General features: G+C 27.1%; 1 protein-coding gene across 1 annotated transcript in view; it reads right to left on the reverse strand.

Annotated features, from left to right (window-relative positions):
* LOC119679178 (death-associated protein kinase related-like) overlaps window positions 1–13,489 on the reverse strand; it is a 35,755-nt gene extending 22,266 nt beyond the window's left edge. Inside the window, exon 1 of the mRNA XM_038091383.1 lies at window positions 13,282–13,489. Within this exon, the coding sequence (XP_037947311.1) occupies window positions 13,282–13,315 (34 nt within the window). The 5' untranslated portion in view covers window positions 13,316–13,489. The remainder of the gene's footprint in view (window positions 1–13,281) is intronic.
* Between the last annotated feature and the right edge of the window lie 12,144 nt (window positions 13,490–25,633).

The following is a 25,633-nucleotide window of genomic DNA, read 5'->3' on the forward strand; positions in this document are numbered from 1 at the left end:
ATAAAATTTATATTAAAACGAATTGTTCTGGAAATGGTCAAATTAATTATAGCATTAATTGTTGTTGCCTAAAAACATTAAATTAGTTCAATTAATATTTCTTTTATTAATTCTTTAAAAGCGTAAAGCTTTGGATCTCAAATTGCGAAACTTATTTTGGTTCCTCAACAGAAATTCTAATCTGTCACTCAACAATAAGCTGTTTATATACAAAACTGTACTAAAACCTATATGGAGTTATGGAGCCCCATTATGGGGTAATGCAGCAGACTCAAACCTGGAAATTATCTAGCGTTTTCAATCTAAAATACTATGAATGACCACAAATGCACTTTGGTATATAACGAATGAACAGCTGCATAAACAACTAAGTGTTCCGACAATCAATGGAGAAATATCTCGTATTATAAAGAATTACGCTTATCGAGAGACGTTTTAGATATGTATATGTAGGTCACACACTTCTATTTTAAGTATATTTGGATATGTCACTGGGCATAGTCCTGTGATTGTAATAACTATTATTACGATTCATATTAATATATATTAATTATTGTCATTCATACCTGATAGATTGTAATAAAACAAATGGATTAAAAAAATACTTTAAACAAAAAATTGATTTGTGAACATTTTATAAACATTTTTAAATTTTCAGACTAAAATCAATTCAAATCGTATTTTTTCCATACGAAACAAAAACGTCATCCTCAACTTTTTCTTATTTCCATACTTTCTTTTTTATCTTTTTTGAGCTTTCATCAAATTACATTTTGATAAAAAGTTCTCTATAAGGTAGATAAGGCAAAAATTCAAGAGGCAAAATTTTTTTAAAAATTGTTTTTCTTTGGGTATGGACACACTTTAAGTTTTCAAAAGGATAATGCGAAACGGCTATAATGTAGTGTAGTCTTATCATCGTTGAAATTACTTTTTTTATACTCCGGTATGTCATTGAAATGTCCAATGAACAATACGTTTTTATTCAAGTAACAACACTGAGTGAAATTGTCACTAATTCTTAATGATGTACTTACACAATGCAAACATTTTAATTAAAAAAATTATTTGCAACATTTTTAAAAATATATTTTTTCATAAATTATGATAAAGGCTGATTTTTCTATTATTAAGAATCTAAATAAGACCAACATGCATTAATTTTAGAACTGTATTTTTCTGAAAGATTTTTTTGCCTGCATAATTAAGAAGAGCAACAGAAAAAGATAAAAATCCTTTCGCAGACAATTTAGTTGTAAATATTTAACCGCAATTTAAACTGCTGACTTTCCATAAATAATTCAAAGACAGTAGCGGTTCAAACTATATATAATTAAATAAATTATATAAAACTATAAAAAAAGACATATTGTATAAATAATTTTGTTTCTGCCAATAGTGGTAGACATGCATTTTACTTTATTTTACAATTTTTGCAGTGGATGCGGTTGTCTAGCATCTATGATAATTTAGAAGCATTGGTTGTCATTTGCTATCATTTGACAAATGTTATAACTATTCTGTAATATTATCTTAAAGTATTGTTTATTAATCGTTAATAATATAAAGATTTTTATTTTAAATCATTCGTTTTGAATAAAAACAATTATTTTACAGATTTTTAATATGTTCCCATATGTATTCATATTAATAATACATTTAATCAAATGGTTACAATCAGAATAGTTAAAGGCTCCTCGGGGAGGTAGGCAGATCGGAAGTCAATTATTGCTTAGTCTGACAAAGTGATAAACAATAATCCAGTCAAGGCGTAAAAAGCGGTTTTGAAAATACTTTGAGTTAGAAATAGTAAAAGTGCTCAAGTGCACTGCCTCAAATAGCTTCACATAATAATAATAATTTAATATTTATTCATATTTATATTATATATAATATTATAAAATTTATAATATTTATAATTGTATTTAATAATAATTCTTGCTAAGAACGTGTTTATGGTGTTGAATATCTAATATTAGTATAGTTTATCTAAAAGTTAAAAAATGATTTAATAAGACTAAGATGCACAAATATTTAAAGTGATTTTCTTAAAAAGAAAATGTATTCATATACATAGATAGATAAATAAGTATCTACATAAGTAGAACAAATAAATTTTTCTCTTGATTATAAACATTCTTAAGTGCACACATTGTATATTTTAAAAATTTATTTAATTACTTCTTGACTGTCTGAGATAAATACTAATTAAGTTAATATGTTTTAAATTATTAAAGAATGACTCAAAATCTTTTAATAAATATTAGAAATTACTAAAAATTACTGAAATATATAATTAAGAATTAATTTTTTCTATACACATATTTACTAATTACTGATAACAAAATTAGATATAATAATGCAAAATATATTTTTATTTTTATAATTCCAAAACTGCACTGTTTTAATTGATTTAATGAGCGAATATTCTCAGTTGAAAATTCATATGAATATTCCTCTATAGATTACGCTTTAAGTATTTGTCGCTTTTATGTGTCTATGTTATGGTTCATCCTTATGAACTAATGTTTTCTGGTAAGTGGAAGATTGAAGTCTTTTTTAATTTTTTTTCATATTTAGTCGGCTTTAGCTAGGGATTAAGTGCACATATGTAAATAGTCATGTGTGTCACCATATATTAAACAAGTGAACATTCCATACAGCACCATATACGAGTGCACACAGATACATACACATACACATAGATATATTTTATTTGCATCCATTCATATTTGAGACTATCATTTGCATCTTTTGATTGTGCTGACGGTGCATTGATAAAGCAGATGCTGGCGTTAAGGCGTTGGTTTTTATGTCACCAGGACAAAGCCGTTCGACTATATACTTTATCATTTTGAAAAGTGAAAAGAAGTATGGCATAATATACGCTAAATTTTTACTTATAAAAAAAATTATAGAAAATTTTTTAAATAGCAATATTTTTTGTAATTTTTTGCATCAGTAGTATTTTAATATTTTTTTATTAATAAATTTAATGAAGTCGCATTTCTGTACTTTTGAATATTTAATGTTTTACTAAAACGTTATAATTAAAAAATATTCAAATTTAGTTTCTGTTAATAAGGAAATATTAAGTAGAACAAATTTAAATTAATTAAGTTAAACCTTATCTTGTTTTTTATATTTTTATACAGAAAAATATTTACTTATATGAAAGGATTACTATATATAAATTCTGATTCTTGTTATTTTTATAATTTGACTACAATGGCAGATTAATAAATTTCTGCAAATAATTTTGTAGTAAAATTCCATTTAATGATATAAATATAATAGAAGTATTTTAATTATGGATATATCGTGAAATTTTAAAAATGTATGGACTACGATGAGTCAAACATGAGCAGGTACTGATCGTTACTATTAAACTGAGTCTTTGGTAAACGTTGTTGGAGGCTATGCAACTGACTGTTTAGGACCAATTTAGTGAAGACGCTGAATTTAATGCATCGTACCATATCAACATAACGGTGTAGCTTATTAAACTCATCGATATCTCATTTAATTCGGTATTTGTTGTCAATGCGTAGAGGACCATAGATTTTTCAGAGAGTTTGTGGTGCTATTTAACGTCAATTTAAAAGCCGTAAACGTTTTGCTGGGACACCAAATTCAGATATAGCGGCGAAAAGAGTGATTTTAGTCGTAGTGTTAAAATCGACAAATATATGGTATATGTCGATGGATTTGCTTCGAAGTCACACTGATAAGGTCTGGTTGGATTTGCCAGGTTTGAAGCCATACTGATAAGAGATCATTTGGTTAAAAATATTTAGCTCAGAGACAATCGAGTTCCTGGGGAGATAACACTACGAATTAGATTTTTTTTAGCTCAAAATTTTCTAATATTGAGACAGTCAGTGGCGTTTAGAATTTATATTAACTAAACATATGTTAATCTAATATATATTATACATAAATTTGTAAAATATTTTTATTTTAAGTTCATACATTTCCTTTCGATTATTATTTCATTTCAAATGGACTTAATTAAGTAATATTGTATTCCATTATAGCGCTTCTCTATTAGCATTTCATTTAAAGTGAGTTAACACATTCACACTTCACCTATTTCCGTTTGTGTTTATTTGTAAATTTCCGCTTTTTAAAATGTAAATAAAATGCCAATGTTTGCCTGTAAACAAACTCTTACGTATGTTCTCTGTCTGTTAATTTATGTAGAAATTATATCACATATGTCAGACAGATACTTTGTCTATCCCTACGTCCGTCTGTCGTTTTGTTTGCACTGTCGTCAGTTTATTTGCATTAAAAATATGTCTAACCTTTTGTCACTGTGTCAGTTTGGTTTTTCAGTGAAATTATTTATTATTTTCATCCCGTATTTATTTGCTTTTCCTACTTTTCTCTTGCACAATAAGCCAATACAATAAACAACTTCAGTTGTCAACAACATTTGCATGCGTACGAGTATCAGATCTGCAATTGTGTGCTACCTACTGCACAAATGCACATGCACACAATTAAATATCAACTTTGCAGACTTTCATTGTTGTACATTTCAATTATCTTATTTTCCTATTGGACATGAAATTGAATAATTTCTTTTTCCATTTTTCCATTCTTCCATTGTAGTATGGAAGAGATTCGAATCGACACAATTTCCATAGCAGCCATTGTGATGCTTCAAATTAATATTATCTGCCGCAAATTGAATACGGCAAGTTTGTTGACTGTGGAGCGATTCTAGCAGATACGCTTGCAGCTGCAGTCAGGATAATGATATTTAAAAGTTGTGCTTTAGAAGTATTGTGGTTCGATTGTACCTTGAAGCCATTGTTTGATAAGAAAACAAAATTTGAAATTTAAATCCAAAATACCATAGAAAGATATTTGACGTGCCATACATAATATTATATGTTGTTGATAAAAGCATTTTACTACTTAATTAATTATTTTATTTGTTGTCGTGATGTCTTTGAAAATCCTTATGTCTTTTATTATTTTAGCATTTACTTGTTCCAATTAATTTATTTAATTTTCAATTTAATTGTACTTAAATAATTTTCATGCTTGAAGGCAATGAATAATATAGTGTAATTATAATATGCATACTATACTTATAGGATTTTATCTTTTGAATAGATATTTAGGGTTGGTATCGTTAATCTTAACTCATTGCTATGCTCAGTGATTTGTGATTTGTGATGTGTCATGATAATCTTTGTTTAATTTATAAGTGTCTGGATATCGACAAATAAACTTTTTAATATTGTAAGAATGAAGTTTTCTATTTTATAGTTTTTTGATGTGTTTTTTGAAGAGTTCTGGAGCAAGAGTTTTTTGAGTGTCTTTAAAGCTATTATTTCTTTTGTTGGGTTGCAGATTGGTTTGACAACCCTGATGGTAATATGGGTTGTCAAATAAATAAAATAGCGACAGGAGCTGATGTTTATTAAAAAATTTACATTAAAAATTGTAACATAAAGGATAATTACGTATTTGTATATTTAATTGAATACATTTACATATATTTATTTATTGTAGCTTAAATAATTGAAATCGTTTAAAACCGTAACGTTTTTCAAATGAAATTACTTATACTTTACATAGTTATTATTTAGAACTAAGTTGCAATCAAATCCAGAGACTATAAATTATTAAGTTCACAATATAATTCTTTTTATAAATCAATATAATATCCTTACACACACACATCGAAGAAAATACACTGTCACACATATACATAAATATTTACGTAGGCACTTAAAAACTACTTTCTACCATAAATGCAAATGTAAGCAAATAAATTTATAAAATATTTGCAAGTGATTTACATAAGCCGCCATTCATAAACAAAGGCACGCAAAAATTCCATACTATGCACACACACACATACATGCACAGACAACTATAAACAAATAGGCAGACAAGTGCGATGATAAAAGCCAGCAAATTAAAATTAAATGTTTTGGAAAGTGCATTTCACTTATTTACACATTTTTGGCCGAGATTGTATTTGTATTTGTATTTGTATTGGTATTGGTATTTGTGTTTGCATTGCAATTGATTAACATGTGCCTGCATTTGCGCGCCAAAAATATTTATACGGAAATTTCCATAATGCAATAATTTCTGTGAAGTGGATTTTGATTCGTTTTATTTGTTTTTGTTTTTGTTTGCGTTTGTGCTCGTGTTTGTATTTGTGTGCTTATGTTATTGTTCTGTTGGTTGCTTCTGCTAAAGTAGTACTCAGCACATCATTAAAAATGACGAATTATGAGTTATGGAAATTGAATTTTAGCTTTTTTTGTTGTTGTTGTTGTTAATTTTATACAGTTTCGTTGTCAGTAGTGAAAGGATATGAGTGCAGTTGATTGCATTCGAGTCTGCATGCATTGAGGTGAGTTAATGTATGTATTTATTTATTTATGAGATTTTGTATTTATTAGCTGAAATCAGCATTGGTGGCTTTGTTGTTGTTTATTATTTTTCATAAAATTCCATTGAGAAGGCTCATGTTATCACATTCATATTCATTCACTTTTTGAATAATTAAATTTATGCAAATATTGCAATTTGATTGGAATTTTTCATTATTTATGATTTGTTTCAAGAGAATCTGATTTATGTTTTCATTTCGGAATTAGCAAAATATATAAATATTAAAGAAATTTTCAGTGATTAAATTTCAAATGATCAAATATACTAAATCAAATAGTCTAAATCATAAATTTTCAACATGATTGAATTAGAATTATCACTTAATTTTATAATGCATTTTAATTAATTCAAAAAATTATAATAAAATTTTAATGTACACAAAAACATATGAAACTACGAAAATTTGGACAAATATTATTCAAGCTTATCAGGCCAAAAATCCGAAAGAAGGTACGTGGACCTTTAGACCCCTTAAGAAAGATGATGACTTTACCAAACATGTTTCTAACTAATACAGCTGTCATATTTAGGGTTCATTTAGTTTAATCTAACCTGAATTAGGTAGGCCTAGCTGTTCTAAATTACTGCACATCCGCACGAATGACATGCTAAGAGATCTTAGAATAGATCCGGTCAAAAATATACAAGGGATAGAGCCCTGAACCTACATAGCACTACCTAATCTCAGAGTAATCACTAACCGCACGGGGTTGTACGCAGATTTTAGATCAGTCATTGAATAATCTCGAAGCTTATGAGGAATACACAAATTAATCAGGGAGATGAGTGGGACTCTGCAGAAACCCCCAGCTATCGAAGAGTAAGAGTTCCCAGATGCACTAACTCGGAAAAGGCTCAAAATCAACTAGAAATCAAAAATATGTATACTTATATATGAGTATAGTGAATGATACAAAAATATGTTGTTTTTATGTAAAGAATACCACATCTTAGTGATAAAATGACGAGATATAACATAAGTACTACACACGATAAAATTATGTAAACAGATAAAATTATGTTTAGCATATTGATTTGTTTTAGAGTATAAAATTTTTAACTTAATAGAATTTATCTTCAATTTCAAACAATACTAAAATGCAAGTAACATTTTAATAAACTTATTTTTATTAAAATATTAATATAAATTCTATACTATATTAAACTTAGTTTAAAAAAGGTAGCATTACAATTTTTATTTGGTTAAAATATATATTTATTTATGGTTTCGGTTAGAAATACTTCACCCAAACTAAATAGTAATTCACCCAAAAAGTTCCTTGTTAAACAACATTTTTTTTAGAAATATAACTCTATTTGTTGAGTGTTAATAGTGTTTCAATGTGATATTAACATAGCAAAGCTACTCCAAAATTCAAATTATATATTTGTGAACAATAAACAAATCAAGCAATACAAATACCCAAATCACAGCAATGACATTTGACAATAGTAAATGTAAACATGAAAATATCCGCATCCGTGCATCCGCGCATCCGTGCATATGTACGACATATTAATTTAGTATTGGGATTTTTAAGTGGCGGAAAAATTTTGTGCATGACTACAATTTATTTTGTATCATTGGCAATTACGCCATAAACAAATTTAAACATTATAAATTGAATTCTGAAAATGCTTTTTAATTGAGTCATCAAAACAATCGAAACAGAACAACCACAACGAATGCATTGCTTAAATATCAATTGAGTTTATTAAATTTTTGTTTTTTTGTTTTGTGAAAAATTTTTATATAAAATATATATTTTTGTGAGTTACTGAACTAGTTTAAATTTGATTTAAATGTAATTAACTTTATATAGAAATCTTATTATGTTATGTTTTTTAATATTACGACAGATGTACTTAACATAACATAACATAATTTAACTTAACATAGCAAAGCATATTGTAATAACATTATATTCTTCTGTAAAGAGTTATTAAAAAACTGATTGTTCACCACATAATCCTATTCTTGCATATATATGTAATAGCTATCTTCATTCTATAACTTAATTATAATAAAAATTCTTAACAATTTTAATTGATTTGTTCGGCAAATGATTGATATTAATTTTTTCATAAAATAATTTTCTTTATGTGCTGAAAAATATTTTAATTGTTAACCTCCAAATACAATAGCAACGCATTATAAAGAATATTTTCATTAAAATGGACGAGAAAGAATTTTGACGTTCACCTTGAAACACACAAAAGAAGACGAAAATCATTATAGCACATATTTATGAAAATCTTTTGACGCCATTACAAATAAAAATTGATAGAAAATCATATATATAAATATACATATACATTTATATATATAAATACAAATATATATTTACACATACAAACATATATAATATATATGCATATATATAAATGTACATGTTTATATGTATTGTATACAAATAATTTTATTTAGTATATATATTAAACCCACTGACAACGTTTGATGAAGCAAAATGAAGGCGGCAAAAGACTGCGTCACTAACAAATTTTTGAATGGTTTTTAATGAAACGTAGTATATAAAATTCAAAATTTTTAGAAGTGAAATTATATTATATTGCGTGTTGAAAAGTGAACGGCGATAATATTCACCTTTGAATCAATGACTATCTACAAAATATTTATAACACAAATCTCATATTAAAAATATAACCATTTAAAATTATATATGTATAAGTTGTTTTCTTTTTTTTTGTAATAGGTCGGATAGGATTTTATATTCATGAGATTTTAAATGTTAAGCCATCAATAAAAAATTAGCACAGGGATGTTATAATAACTTCATTTTTATTTTTAAATGTTGACGTACGGGTAATAAATGATAATAATCAATTTTAATAAAGTTTATGACTGTAAAGGTGTAGTCAATATATATTGTTGCTCTACACAAATGAATTAAATGGTAATGGTAAATAAGTTTCACATGAAATATTTAAAGTAAATTCTAATCAAGCTTTCATAGATAACAGTTTTATAGTTTTCATATACAACAAAAATAAAGAAAGATTTTTATTTGACTTTTTATAAAAAAATGTGTGTTTTAAGTTACTTGTAGTACAAATCTTAATAAAACAGCTATTTCAAAATTTGAAGGAAATGACCTTTCATTCCAATATTATTGAAATATTTATATTGTGAAAATAGATGTGTTACTCGATTTTGATTTATTATATGTACACGTAGCTATATAAATAATTATCACATAAAGCATATATGTGTGATGTATTGTATATTTCTTAAAACAATTGCAGACAATTTAGATTATCGTTTTTGTCTTATTGAAATTTCTAACTTCCGCATTTTCTTGACTAAACACAAATATTTTTAATAAAATTGTTGTTATTGTTGTTGGATTCTATAAAAAAAATTTTTCACACATGTTGCTTATTGGGCACGTTGGCGTATGAGCAACATAATTTCTGCCTCAACATGCGACTACTAAACATTAAAAAATAAAATTAAAATAAATTTAACAACTATTAAATTTAATTAGTTTACAAAATATTTAAAATATTTCGATATATAAATATAAAAATTCAGGTTTTTAAATATTTAATATTAGTATATATTTTTTAAAATAATTTTTTAATAATAATTTATAAATACTTTTAATATTAAATGTGAAAGAAAAATACTCTAGTTAGGTTAGATCAGGTTACGGTATAAGTTCAGATTGCTTTGATATCATCTGAATGAAAGTTTTAAATGCTTCAAAAAGAGTTCTTGTAGCTCTTTCATTAATTATTTTATCCAAATTTTAATTTTTTCCAAATATAAGCTTATTTTTTTGCGAAATGTGTTATCAGTTCTTAAACTATATAATATGAAGTTCATATATATGAATATGTTAGATAAAAACTTAACTAAATATCAACTTGAATCAATTCTGGGCGTTGCTAGACTGAAAAAGGGTGTCGGGTGTAGTGAACTTAATTTGCTACCAACAAATAAAATAAAATATAAACAGACGGAATGAAATATATATGTAAAACTGTTAAAAGGATACCAAAACGTATTTTATTGTGTGAAAATAATTTCAACATTTAAGCTTTTCCGTTGAGCTGCATTGAGGATTCCTGCTCAAAGCCAGGAAATGGCAGTTGCCCGCTGTCAACTGCTAAAAAGTTTAAAAAAGGATTAATTTAGTCCAATTTTGGAGAATAAAATTTGTTGTTATTATATGAACGAACTGTTAGCAATCAAATTAACTAGAAATAAGCTTAAATTACTAACAATTGTGAATAAGTTTTCATTTTCAATATATTTTATAATAATTTAGGGGTGAATCACAACGAATTGTTGTTAACAAAAATAGGATTTCTATATAGAAAAGAAAAGAAGTGCGAAACTTGATTTTGTGAGCAAATATCCGGCATCTATTTTATTGCCTTTATGTTTGGGTTAAAGAAAGATTACGAAAAATATAAAACGAAAACAGATATGTTAAACGGAACATATATAAAAGAGTTTTCAATTTAATACTGGGAATAAATAAATTTAATAAGATTTAAAATAAATAAATAAATTTGTAAATAAAAGTAGAAGTTTTTAAAAGTTAAATCTAATTTTCGGAAAAAAAAATTTAAGCAAGATACTAATAGTTCAAATATTTTTAATGCTACATCAAAAAATAAACAATTAAGTAATAATTATTTTGTTTGTATATAAAAGTAATACAAAGATTATAATATACTCGTATAAAAATTATATTAAATATTATTCAGTTTATCTTACTTTAAGCAATCATTGATTTCTATTACATTTTAATTATGTGCTAATGATGTTATTTTATCTAATGTATTTTATTTCTTTTACTTTTATTCTTTAAATGTTATTATATTATTTCAGTATTGTTTATTTGTGATTTTGTGTAGAACTTCCGTTGTGTTTCCTAAAATGCCCTTGATAATAAAATTTGGGTAGCACGTGACTCGACATCTTAATGATTCACTCTAAATAAATAAGTAATTTAATCAGAAAGGGGTTGAAATATTTGCACTTTCTTCTTAAAATTTAATGAATATTCTTGCGAAAGTAACTTGAGAATTTGTGAAATTTTCGTAGAAAACAATGGAGCACACATTAAAATTTTACAATTCTTACAATTTTTAATTTCTGTTATTTTTTCACACTTCGGCTGTTGAAAATTTATTAGGAATTTTTTATACAAACTATTATTTCAATTACCAGATAATTTTTAGAAAGACTGGATGGCTTAGTCATTCACAAAACTTAAACTAGTCGGAATAAAAGATTGTAGTGACATAAGAAATGTATTGCATTTATGTGGAAAATAATATATGTGGACTGAAATTTCCGAATCCGATTTGATGATATTATATACAAAACATTAAGTATATAACAACATAAGTACGGTTCGTTTATTGTGGCATTCAGTTCAGTTCAGAATGACTTAGACACTATCGATCTATTGTAATACCATTGCTGAGCATAGTTATTTAACTGTTTTTACTTATAGAACTATACGAAAGCTCTAATAAATTTTACAATATGTTCCAGGTCTAGACACTTCCACAAAAAATTAGAAAACATTAGGTTTACTGCTTTCTAAATTGGACAGTTAAAAAAGAAGCTGCTATATAAGTTGGACAGTTGCAGTAAAAGCTTTGGGCTTACGTTTTATTCCACAATTTCTAAAATACTTCTACTACAATACTTCTACAATTCTATTGGTTAAGCAAACCACAGCTTTAGAGGTTTTTTCTGTTGGAAGACCAGTGATATCTCTGATTTCCTCTCATTATAACATGTTGGCTTCTTGAATCACACTATTTTTCAACAATGATTAACAGGTGGCGATAGGTATTCCAATATCACTTCTGTCTGAGATCATGAAAGGATTAGTGGTACTGAAAGTCTGTCTAATTTGTTGTTAGTACAGGTAACTTTAATGTTACTGTTTTTCGATACTCACATTAGATATATCCTGAGTCATTAAGATATGATATCACTAAGAGCTGACAAGTAATCGTACAACAAGGTTGAAGGTTGAAAAACAAGTACAATTCCAATTAGAACTGTAATCGAATCTACGTAGTAGAATTTAAACTACTTCATTCATCAAAGTCTTTATGTATCTTTTGTTGAAGAAAAAATTCGAAAATCCAGAAAAAAGTACATAAGATAGAAGTTTCAATTAGCTATCTATATGATTTTGACATTTTCGAAAACGTACGGTCTACCACACCTATGGCTAATTTTGCTAAGTATTTGCAAAGTAATTGTCTAAGATCACTGATGATGAGTACTTGGTACTTGAAGCAGTGTTGTATGGTTAGCCAAATTTAAATAAATTAATCAAATTTTGTAGTTGTTGTTTCTACATTACTGTTCAAACCCTTCTAGGAAAAATTATTATTTAAAATAATAATTGTTCACATATAAGAAAATCACTTTCAAACATTCTTTTTTTATTTAAGAAGTGTTTTACATAAACATTTAATATTAAAGTTACATATATAAATTTGCGTTCAGTTGATTTCTGACTATATATTTTCCACTGTTTGCCTTAATTGTTAATAAAATCGAATTTAAAAGTATTTCATTTCATTCGCTTTCTTATCAATTCTGATAATTTGACACTACGACTCACCTAACTTAACTTTCTTTGTTAAGTTTGGTTTAATAGCTCGACTGCGAATATTTCTATGAATTGTTTGCTTGTAGTCGATATCAAAACGTCCATATATAAATATAAAATATAAATGTTTTAATACGAAAAATATTTCATATATATGCGATTTTTTATTTATATTTTACTGCAAATCTTATCAGTATACAAACAAATGCTTTTATTATTAAATTTGTGGGTGCACACTTACCCCCTTCCGGTTCTGAGTCATCAATAAAAATCATGTTGTTTTTAAGAGGTTTGATTTCACGCAAACGGGTACCTATTTTGATGCCGTAATCCAATAATTTCGATATAGAAATGTATAAATTATATTCAATGGAATTCAATGGAATTCAATGAAATTCAATGGAAGTATTAAAGAACACTCGAGTGTGTGTGAAATTTATGGTTTTGATTTTATAAAAATTCCATTAAATTATATATTATATATAACCAACGCGGGTTCTCAATCATAAAATATTATGATTGTGTACTGTAAAAACTTATTTTTTGCTTCGATACGCAATTTTTAAATTTATTTTAAATTTTCACTGTTAAACATAAAAACATATATTTCTTTTATTAAATTTTATTTATTGCACTTTATTTGGTTTGTGTTAAAGAAATGAATTTTTAAATTTTAATTAAATGAAATTTATTTTTTAATTTGAGAGAATATCTTTAAATATTTTTGGATTATTATTCCATATATCTTAGTGATTTATATTGTATTATTTTTTTTTTATTCTGCTGCACTTACACTTAAATGTATTTAGTAATAAGGCGCCACGCTGCTTTCTAAGATATTTTATTTTTATAAATTAAATTTAAAAATATTTTAAGCATTTTTTAAAAGATTTTTCTGCCTTTTGCTATACGCTTCTATTCTCGTTTGATATTAATTTATAATATATATTTTTCACATTTTTTCTTAAGCGAAAATTGATTTAATATTCATTATATATGTGGATAATTTGATCATTATTTCTCATTTTTAATATTTCAATTCAAATTTTCTTTCGCCAAAAAATTCAAAAATTCTTCCGTTTTCACGCGTTTTATTAGCCAGCAACTATCGCCGCGTTGTTTCTTTCTTATTTGCTGGCGCGTTTTGGCTTGTAGCGTTTTTGCCACTTTGTGGTGGCTCGGCGCTGAGCTATACCGAATATTTCAGCTGATAGCGCATATATGGCACGATCTACAATTCGTTTTTTAATGCAGCAAAAATATCTAAAAATAAACAAAAGATACAAACATATTAAAATGTTGTGTATTATACGAGTACATAGAGAAATGCTGACATTTATAATCGGTCGTATGAATTGTGAGAATGAGTATCTTATATAGTATCTTATTATATCATTTTATATTATTTTAAAGTCACCATTAACTCAGCATATATCGTTACATATAAGGTCTGTTCCACGAGTAACTTTGAGTAACACAAGCTCGTCCCACCAGCTTTGAGTAAATGAGAGCATTTGAGAAAGCGTAACATCCCTGTCAAAATTTAAAAATGCTACACAGACTTTACTTTTACATTTTATTTCAAGTAAAATTTGTGTGATGTGTGAATCAGCTGTTTTGATTTGAATTTAAAATTTTGTATTGTTTATTTGCGCGGTACTGGTGTTCTCACCAGACTACACAAAGCAGTTGCATGAAAATCTGTGTAAAGAGCGAAAAATAGCATTTCATTTATGTTACGCTCTCAGTTTGTACTTTACTTGTGTTTTACTCGAGTTTTACTATGAGTAACTATGAGTGAAAGAGACCTATAGTCAAAGCAAAAGTATGAACTGGCATCACTATTCTAAGCTGTCGAATAATATATTTTGACAGATGAAAGCTTGCTTGTAAATTTCATATTCAATTTGTAGAATTGTAATAGTATAAATTAAATATTTTGATATATAAACATTAATCAATTTTCTTAGTTTATGATTTAACCGGTGGGCAGATTCATCATTTTTGAGTGTCATTCAAGAGAGAAAATTTAAGAAAATTTTGGTGAGCACATTATTTAGATTCTCGCCAACATGTTGTGAATGATATTCTGTCACGCAAAAACATTCATTCGTCATTCAAGAGCATATTTACAGTGTTGCATTTACAGTGTGCGGAACACACTTACAGCGCGCGTAAACAACCTTATTCTTCAAAAATTTTGCTTGAACGACAACTCTTGAATGTGAGCATGTTCAAGCAACTTGAATGACATTCAAAATTAATAGTCTGCACTTTAAACAGAAGATTGATGCTGTTGTGTTACTTGTATTATTGGAAACTTTAGAAAGAGGCTTGTTGTTTTCTTATATAGTGTTTAGCAAAAAGACAAGGTGTATAAATTTATATTTGGAACTTGATAAAACGTTATTACTTTTCATAACTGAAATTGTATCTATATTGAACTCAAATCGCGTTAACGATAAGTTTTTGTACAAAGTTAAAAAGAACCCTTACACAATGAGCCAGATAATAAACAATATATTATTAAAAGTGTTTTTATTGTATTTTAAAATAATCCATTATATACATTATACTTTTTTTTTGATGTGTTCGAAACAATTTTGTTGGTTTTACTTTGATTTCCGCTTAAGCCACCTTGCAATATCGATATATTTTGCCAAGGAAAATTATTGTCCACAGAGACTGTCTTTGATATATGGGAATAAGATAACATATAGTTATTGAGTCCTAAATCAAGACTTCAAGACCTATAATCCAGATCTATTAGAAAAATGTTTTAAGTTTTCCAAAGTCATTTGCTTTGTAAAAACTCGCATTGTTGTAATGAAAAATGATCAGTCTTTTGCGGTTGGGATCTTTCATTTTCCTTTTCTTCTATTACTTCTACTATATAACCGACTTGATAATTTGTCTTTAAAGAAAACATATTGCAATAAAAATAAAATGAATATGATATATTGTTTTAGAAATTTTATTTGATGCTGATTATAGCTCATTAGCTACAAATTTTTTTCTTTTGAGTCAAACTGAAAATAATTAAAATTAGTAAAAACAACAGCAAAACACACAAAAAAAAAAAACAATTATATACAAAATTAATAAATTAAAAAAATAAATTTTGTGTTTATCTAAATACTTTGTGCTTTTACACGCCAGAAGTTTATAATTGTTCATTTTGTTTGGCAATTTCTTTGTGTTTTTTGATTTTCGAATTCTTTGACCGCACGATTTTCTATTTCTCGCTTTGTGTACATAAAATTTTATTCGAAATATCTGAGTTTACTTCCTTTTTCTATTATTTATAAAAATAAAAACAATTTTATTTCGAAAATTTTGTACAGAATTTTGTGTTGGTATTTCTTTCAGACTAAAGAGAATACATACATACGGGGTATCGCAATATATGTGACTAGTATAAAACAGTTCTAACAGAACGACCTTCATTATCTTATCTCCTGTGTGGTTTTTATCAGAAGTTCAATTTTCTAATCAGATATTGGTAATTTATTATATGAGTGTATATTGCTTTTTCTACATTTTGACAAAATATTTATACGTTTTTATTGTAGAAACAATATTTGTAAGTTAATGGACAAGATATATTAATGGATTTAAGTTTTATTTCTGCGACACAATTTCTTTCATTTCTTTCAAAAAATTATATTATATGGATATTTGAGTTATAGAAAAAATTTAGATCACTTTATTAGGATCTAATATAAGTTTAACCAATAAGAACATTGTTATATGAGAATACTTCAACGTTTCCAGAACAAGGTTCTACGGAACATTTTAAAAGCGCCATGGTGCATTATGAACAGCGATATATACCGCGTTCTTAAATTGTCTACAGTCGCTGAACAAATAAAAAAGAAAGCAACAACTAAGAAGACTAAAACGGCGAAATGTCTCTGACATGGCATAGAATTAGAATGTAGAGTAATTTGTTTAGAACATTGCTTCCTTAAAAAAAATGTGAGATATCCATCAGCTGATAATGTTGTCACATTCTTCTTTTATGTATCGGACAGGAATACATATAGTTGATTCTTCTACTGTGTAAGGTGCGATTCTAAAATATTCTAATCTCCAGAACTGTAGAACAATCTTATATACGAACATGCGATAATTGACAACTCATTTGAATATGAAGTCATTAAGCTTAGTATGTATTCTAAGAGGAAGGACTTAATACAGGATTGTTAAAAAAAAAATATAAGACCAATCATGTAAAGTTAAACATTCAATTTAAATATTTCTCATAGCACTTACTTTAAAATAATGTGAGAAGTTTTTTTAATGAAGTAATGATCAATATATACAGCCTTTGCGATTACAATATTTAAAGAGCATCCATTAAGTTTACCTAAAATATTCTTAAGCTCAAATTAAAAAAAAAGCTTCTTAACAATATTATTCCTTTTCATCACATTTTTTATAAACTGTAGGTAAATAGCATCCGTGGGATAAGTTGCCTCTTTTATCCATACGACAAGTTTGGTTTTTCTAATAACCCCTTTTTTAATATTTATATAATTAATATTTATTTGAAGATTGTTTAAATTTTTTTTTTGTTTGGCATATATTTTATCTGATCTATTTATGCAAGTATGCTTTTTAATAAGCATATAAATATCTTAAGCTTAGGTATTTAAAAAGACAACAGTAAATGTGAGGTAATAAATAAAATGCATATTAATATTTAATTTTAGATTTAACTCTTTTGCGTTGTTTAAAAGTGAAAATACGGATACATAGAACGCATATGAAAATAATTATTTTGCTCATTAAATCCATATAAAGTGCCTTTATTTACATTATGTTCCGTGCGTTTTTTAAATAAGTCAGATAAGGTAAGATACAAGATTCAAATTAAAGCGTGGTTAGATTTATTATTTACAAATCTAATTTATTTTCTTTATTGTATTTAACTTATTTATTTTATTTTCTTTTATAGTTTGACTAACTATTAAATATAATAATCGTATAATATACATTCCAGGTTTGCTTTTTGCTAACTTTTCGTAAAGTAAAACATGTGGTTCTCACTACTGTAGAAGAGCTTTGATATCTTCAACTTCATATCAATTTCTGGTTTTATACAACAATTATTGTTGTTCCATTTCCTGAAAATTGGTATTTTTCTGACTGTTTCCAAATCACTAGAACGTCTTTCAGGTGGAAGTAATAGTAATTCACCATGCAGCCAAATATATCCTGAGCAATAATAAGTGAGGCAAATATTTCTAGTAAGCGCTTTAGCTAAGTCTCAAATGGTTTGGGAATGTCAGATTTCCAACAATGAGTTGGCTTCGCTTGTTAGTGTTAGTATAGATAACTCAACATACGGATATTTTGGATAACTGCAGACTAACCGGAACGTTGATTTTTGAAATTCGCCAAACATTGGTGTCCCACTCACTCCAAGCTGGCGATAGCTAAAAAGACGTTTAAGACTCATTAGTCGAATTTAGCTGTATCAATTAAAGTGGATCCTACTTAGTACCACAGTATTGGTGTCAACAAAGCACAGTGTATTAAAAGTACATATTTACGGACTTGATCTACTGCGTAATGACTTTTGTAGTGCTAGTGGCTCTGTTAAAGAGCTAGAAACTGTGTTTCATTTTGTGTGTAAGTGCTCATCTTAGACCGATAGAAGATTTGATATCTTTTGGACAATGTTTATAACCATGTTTATAGGCTTCTCAGGTTGATTGCATTTTACTTGAATGCGATAGTCATGACTGTTTTCTTCGATAGTGAGAGTGATGATTAAATGAACAAACCTGAAAACCTTAAAAATTTTGTTCAACTTAATATATACGATAATAAATTATACGAAATTAACTTTTAGTAAAAACGCAGTTAATAAATAAAAATATTAAAAAAAAGTGATGTTTTTTTTTGACTTATACTTGATAACATTTACTTGAAATTGAAGATAAACTTTCGTAACTTTTCCCAAGAACAATCAAATGATTGTTTACAGAATTGTCATAAAATTCCCGTAAATCCCCTATAATTTTTATTTTTGATTTTCAGTACATTTTAATATGATAAGAATTTATTTGTATATTATAAAAATATTATAAAATATAAAGGTGCAGTTATGAAAGTCCCGTAAATATAATTTCATAGATACTAGTGTAGAGCGCTGGTAATTTGTCAATACTTAAATACATTTATAACTACAGCATTAAAATAAAAAGTATCTAGCAGATTAATTTCAGTTAAGGACAAATTAATAAAATTGTTGGAGTCACCTAAAAAAGAAGGAAACAATAATATAAGTTATATTGACGTACCCGAAATTACTGCCTATAACTTAGAGCCCAGATGTTATGAACATCTATATCAAAGTTCTGATATTACCCAGCATTGAATAAATATACTGTATACAATGATCATTAAATACAGACTTACGAAACTCAATTGGATAGTTCTATAATAATATTTGACGTATGCTCTATATAAAATAAAACTTTTACTTACTTTTTTAGCTTAGGAAAAGCACGATTTGAAAATACGAGTAGACTGCGTTCATTAATTAGAAAATCATATTAATAATATTTTTTTTTAAACTAAAAAATAGATTAGCATAGATAGGCATGCAGTGCGAGAGAGGTGTACTCTCAAAATTGTTAAACTTTTGATATATTTCATTAGAGATATATTAATATATGTACGTTAGTGAGTTAATAAGATATTATCAATTTCGTTGATTAATTATTGAACTCAATAGTTAAATATACATTTTCCACTTTAAAATATTGTAAAACATATACAAGGTAATAAATGTATCTTTATAGTAAAATATTAGTAATGCATCATATTTAATTTATTCAGTTTTAAATAATATTTATAAAGAAATATTTTCCACTGACTTAATTACTAATTTAAATAATGCTTAATTAGTTTTTACTTAAAAATTTTTTACCTTCAACCTAATGATTAAGGTAATGTATTATTTTTACACAATGATATGACTTGATTGAAAAATACTTATTTTTAATAATTACTAAAATATTATTCAATGTATAAAATATCTGTTTAAGATAGGGGAAATACTTAGTGACAAAGCAAGTACTATTAATAAATTATAATTTACCACAAAATATAGTATTTGTTGTCGTTTCACTTTTTTGATAAAATAGTTTTGTACTTTAGGTATTATTCCAAGAAATTCGTTTTGACTTTGACATTTAATATATTAAAATAGAATAAGTTTACGCAAACAAAAGTTTATTTTTATATCTATTTTATTCTAGAGAAATACCAATGAATAGAAACCTGACTAAATATGCACTAGTTTCGCTACCGGGATTATCAGTTTTTTTGCTTATTCTTATCTGGGTAATAAAAACATTTTGCAGTTGCAGAACTGCATAACAGCATATCTGTATCCCTTATATCTAGTGTTATTTATATAAAATGTGTAATATTTGCTTTATGCAGGAAGTCGCGTAGTTTGGTCATGGATGTAACATATGGATTTTTGAGTCAGTCGATCGTAAAGAGTGTATGCCGTTGTTCTTTTTTGACGGTTCTATAATAGGTGAGTTTTTGATATATCGGTAGGGCTACAGAAGAGTTATGAATCTTTATTCTTTTGTCATTAAAAGAATGGAAGATTGTATGCATTAAAATGATTTTGTAATCTCTTAAAGAAAATCCAATTGTGATAGATCCCATGATTTAAGTTACAAATTTACATCTTCAAAACATAAGGTTACACATTAGGGAATTTTGTTGTGCTAGAAATTCAAAACAGAACGCTAACTAGACTAACTATTGTTTTCATAATAATTCCGTGTGTTGTCATTGATTAACTATTTGGTTTTGTAGATGAAATTAAGAGGATCCGATAGGTTTGCCTCAGTTATCTCTATCAGACTAGTTAAAAAAGAATTTTCCATATGTTGAAGTCCATTACTCTGCATTACTCTGTACGAAGGCAAAAAAAATCTTTAATAGATTTCACCTCTTTTGAACCGAGAAAACTTCTACCTAACACGTTTGTTAGAATACTTTTAAAGCATCGCGGCAATAGCACAGTGTACTGTTCGAACTCTAGAAAGCATTCGAATTATAAGTTAGCTGAATCATCAAAGTGACCTATCACCATCATGGTTTTAGCGTGTAGTCAATAAGTCATTCAGCATTAAATTTATATATGTTAAGTTAGCAACTCTATTAACAGTAATGATACAAAGGCAGCCCTATTGCCAATGAAGATAATGGAAAAGGAATCAGTTGTTGGTATGCGTTCGTTGAGCTGGTTGTGGGATGGTTATATTTCAATATTTTTCCTACGCATTTATTTAGTTGTAATTAAAATTAATTCAATGTTAAATAATAATTGTTACATTTCATTTATTTTAATATTTTAACTATATAAATGCACCTTAATATTTCGCATATCGCGACTTATATAGAAGTTTCTGGTCATTTATGTGAATTTTGAAGTCCGATCTAACCATTTCAACTGCTATTACGTTCCATTCAATATGCATGTATCCAGTTACTCAATAATATGTGAGTTTTTGGAGAAATAATAATTTTCAACTACTTTGAAGAATTTATATTTCATAAAGAAATCATTCAATTGGATTTATGATTGCTTTTCATGATATGCTTTTGTAATAAATTTTCTAGATATTTTTGTTTTTAATGAATAGTTTCTTTATAAAAAGCTCGTACTTGAAAATGCAGTTTAAATGAATGGCATTCGGTTCTAATTTGCTCAAACATTACCCATAATTGTTGTTCCTCAACATTGCTAACGGAGTTTGGAATGTGGAAACCCATTTATTGCACTGTACTGAGGCAATCACGCATGATTCCATAAGTTCGTGGGTGCAATTTTGAATAAAATTTTTTGTTATTATTTGCATTAAAATTGCATTCACACAAGTGCAATTTTAAGTGTTCTGAATTGATTTTCGTAAACAATATATGAAATATTTTGCTTGTAGTCGCTGTGTTTATTTTGTATATCTCGAAGATATTTTCTTCTGCTTTAAATTCTTCTGCTTTCCTTGTACTCGAAAGGTCAAAGAGAGTTTCTTTGAATAATTAAAGAATTTAATAAAAAAATGTTTTACTAACAGAAATACTTTGAAGGAATTGCATTTGAAGTTTGGATTACTTTTAATTAAAATTTCCTGTCTGGTTGTATGTGGTTACGTGTTATAGTTTGGCAAAACAGTTATTAAAATCGTTTTTCCATAGCAGAATAAATTCTTAAAAAATTCTTCTTAAATTTTTTGGTTATAAAATTTTTCGAACGTTTTGTTAGACCCCAAGTGGTAATAGTCAAATAAGAAATAAATAAAATCCAAATATCGAATATGCATCATTTGTATTGCACGCCAGTTGCTACTCGCATGAAATTCGATATTTTGTGCAAGTTTTTGTGGAAGAAATAAATTCGCCATCAAAACTAACCTGAAATCAAACACAAGCGGATGTGAGCAATAAAACAAGTGCAGATGCAGATGCAGAGGGTAGCAGAGTTGGCAACAAATGCTACACATTTTGCATGCAATGTGAAATGTGGATTTATTTTTGCCACTGCAGCCGTCGTTCAATCGTCCTTAACTGCCTAAGCAACAGGAATTGCCTGTTTATGGAACCAACAGTGCATTTGCATTATTTAGCATGCAGCGAAAGTTTCTACAGCAATTTTCGGCGCTTCAGCCAGAGAGGTTCCCGTAAAAGCAAGTGTGGTGCATGGCTTTAAGTGCTAGACCTGCCTTCATGCCTTCTATGCTTGCGGAACTCTCAGGAGATTGAATATTTTGTTGTTTTTCTTCAGTAAAAATTTAACTTAACAATTCTTGTTTAAATATTTTTGCATATGATTTTTGGTAATCTTGTTATAGGCTATTCTGATTCCTGAAAATAGTTTAAAAAATGTATGCTTTTTCAGTGTTTGCCATCCAAATATTTTGTATTTTATGGATTTTCTAAATTTAAAAATGCAACAAAATTGTTTCAACCTCAAAATAAATAAATGAAAATGTTTTTCTCGTAAATAGAAAATCCAAAATATACATTTTAAATTATTTAAAATTTAAGAATGTGAATATTAGTTATTAACATTTTTAAATGAAAAACAGAATCATTCAAAAAAATCACATATCAGTAATTGCATTAACTAGGGAGCTTGTCTTGTTGGTGGTTTTATTAAGACATTATCACCCAACTTAACAGCTTACTGTATGATTGTTTTGTGACTAGTGAATTAAAGACTAATATACAGCTTAAAAGAACGTTTACGACTTTTTTGTACATGAAATTAGATTCTAAATTAATTTTCTATCTATGAAAATGGCACCAGACACAACTGAATCACACGGATGTTCAAAAAAAGTACAATACTTGTTCACAAATTTTACAAAGGAATTTCCTGCATAATATTGCTCCCTCTCTCTCATGTGTTAGTTGAAAGCCTTAATAATAATAAGATTCTTAATTTTTACTAATTTTTATAATTAAAATTGAAAAACTGCCTTTCAATGCTTCAGTCCTAAGCACTCTCTCATCTGATCTTGTGATCTTGTTAGCCATGTACCTTATGCCGCCTAATACCTGAACATACTTTGATGAGAGGCAATCAGATGTTTCCTTCATTCCCCTTTATGATCGTGATTTTCGCGGTGTTGGTTTCGAATTCTGAAATTAACCTGCCCATTAATTCGCTCAACTTTTTTCTCCCTAAACTATGCTTATATTTTCTGGTTTAAATAAACTTACATTTCTAAGTACTAAGCCTCTTTATCTCAACTCTCATCTCTATCCAATATATTGAAGTTTTATTCATTTGAGTTTCCGGACAATGGAGAAAATTTTCTTCATGCATTCCTAAGCGGTTGTTTTAGTGGGGAACAATGTTACACTGTGGCTACTGATACTTTTAACATTCCACTAAATTTGGATGTTTTGAATTAGAACACAGAAGAGTTGTAATACCATTTAGACTGTGTAAACTTAAATGATGGATTTTTCATGATCTAATATATAAAACTGAATCGGTTTCTTGAAAGCTGATACCGATCATCATCAGTCAATATAATGTTGCTGGGATTACGTTTTTAAATAATATATCTGTAAATTTAAAAGTTATGGAAAATATGAAGTTTTAAACTATTTCAATTAATGTTATTTATGATTTGTTGTTTTTCTAGATTAACTAGATTAAAGTATCATAATCTAGTTTCTAGTCACATGAAATAATATTTTAAACAGATCTTTTTGTGATTTTCGTTTGCCAACCACTTCCTTTCGTAAAAGGTGAAAGCACGAAAATGTTGAAAAATATTTGAATTTTTAGTTGCTTCTATCGGATGTTTTAAAATTAAATTTAAAAGAATTTATTTAAAACCACTAAAACATAAATTGTGAACGAATTTTTGGCACAAGTTTAAATCATAAACTTTTCTACCAAAGTAAATATAAAAATGTTTTTATTTTACTAATACAATTACAAATATCAACCTGATTATCATATAATTATATTTATATGTACATTGCAGATATATAAGAGTAATTAAAATATAATTTATAATATGTAAATTAATCATTATAATAAAGTGAAATGAATAATAAACAAAAAATTCTAACATAATTAAATTAATTTAGACATTGAAAATCTAACATTGCATATGCATTGCTCTATCAAATTTTTTTGTTCTCATATACCAAGTAAACCTTTTCACTCTACTTTCGCAAGCAGTCAGCGCTCAACTCAACCAATATATATAAATGAAAAAAAATGAATAAATTGTCAGATAAATAATTATCAAATAGGATAAGTGTAATGACAAAAAACTTAATATGGGATCCTAATCAGATTTATTGGACTAACAGCGCCATTCGTCTTGATGTTGTGATTAGTTCCATGTTTATAATTGCAATAATCGAAAGAAGTTAACTTATTTTTGTGTGGATTACATATAGAAAATCATTCTTCAGGTTAACTGCAATAATGTGAACGTGCAGCAGCTTACATATGACAAACAGATATGCATAGATATATATTGCATATTAATAAATCATATTTCCATTTAGCTAATTTAATTAAGTAAATTAAGTAAATTAGATCTGTAATCATATTTTTTTTTAATATTTTTTTTAACTAGATTTTTGATTTAAAAATTGTACTTATTAGTTCTCTGTTCATTTCTTCAAAACAAAACTCTTACTCTATTAGGAACTTCATTCTGTGTTAAAGGCAGAAACGAGTACAAACTGAGAGAAGAAAATTTAATTTAATTTTGTTTTATTTTGAAGTGTTGATTTATGCAGCCTCTTTAAATTCAAAATGTCTGGATGAACTTACGTTATACGTAATGAATACAATTACGTGCACCAGACAGATGTGCAACATATGAGCGTTCTAGATTGCATTAGAAATGCACATTTTCTAGTTTATTTTATGCTAAAAATGCATTTGCATTTTGTCTTTTCCTGGTTGAATTTATTTTCGTGAAATACGCCACAAATTTGCCATAAAATCTAAAATTAATCTAAATGCAATAAATTAAGACAGATTTAACTGAATATTTATGGTAATACAAAATAGA

The sequence above is a fragment of the Teleopsis dalmanni genome, chromosome 2 (genome assembly GCF_002237135.1).
Source record: "Teleopsis dalmanni isolate 2A chromosome 2, ASM223713v2, whole genome shotgun sequence".
Taxonomy (NCBI): Eukaryota; Metazoa; Arthropoda; class Insecta; order Diptera; family Diopsidae; genus Teleopsis; species Teleopsis dalmanni.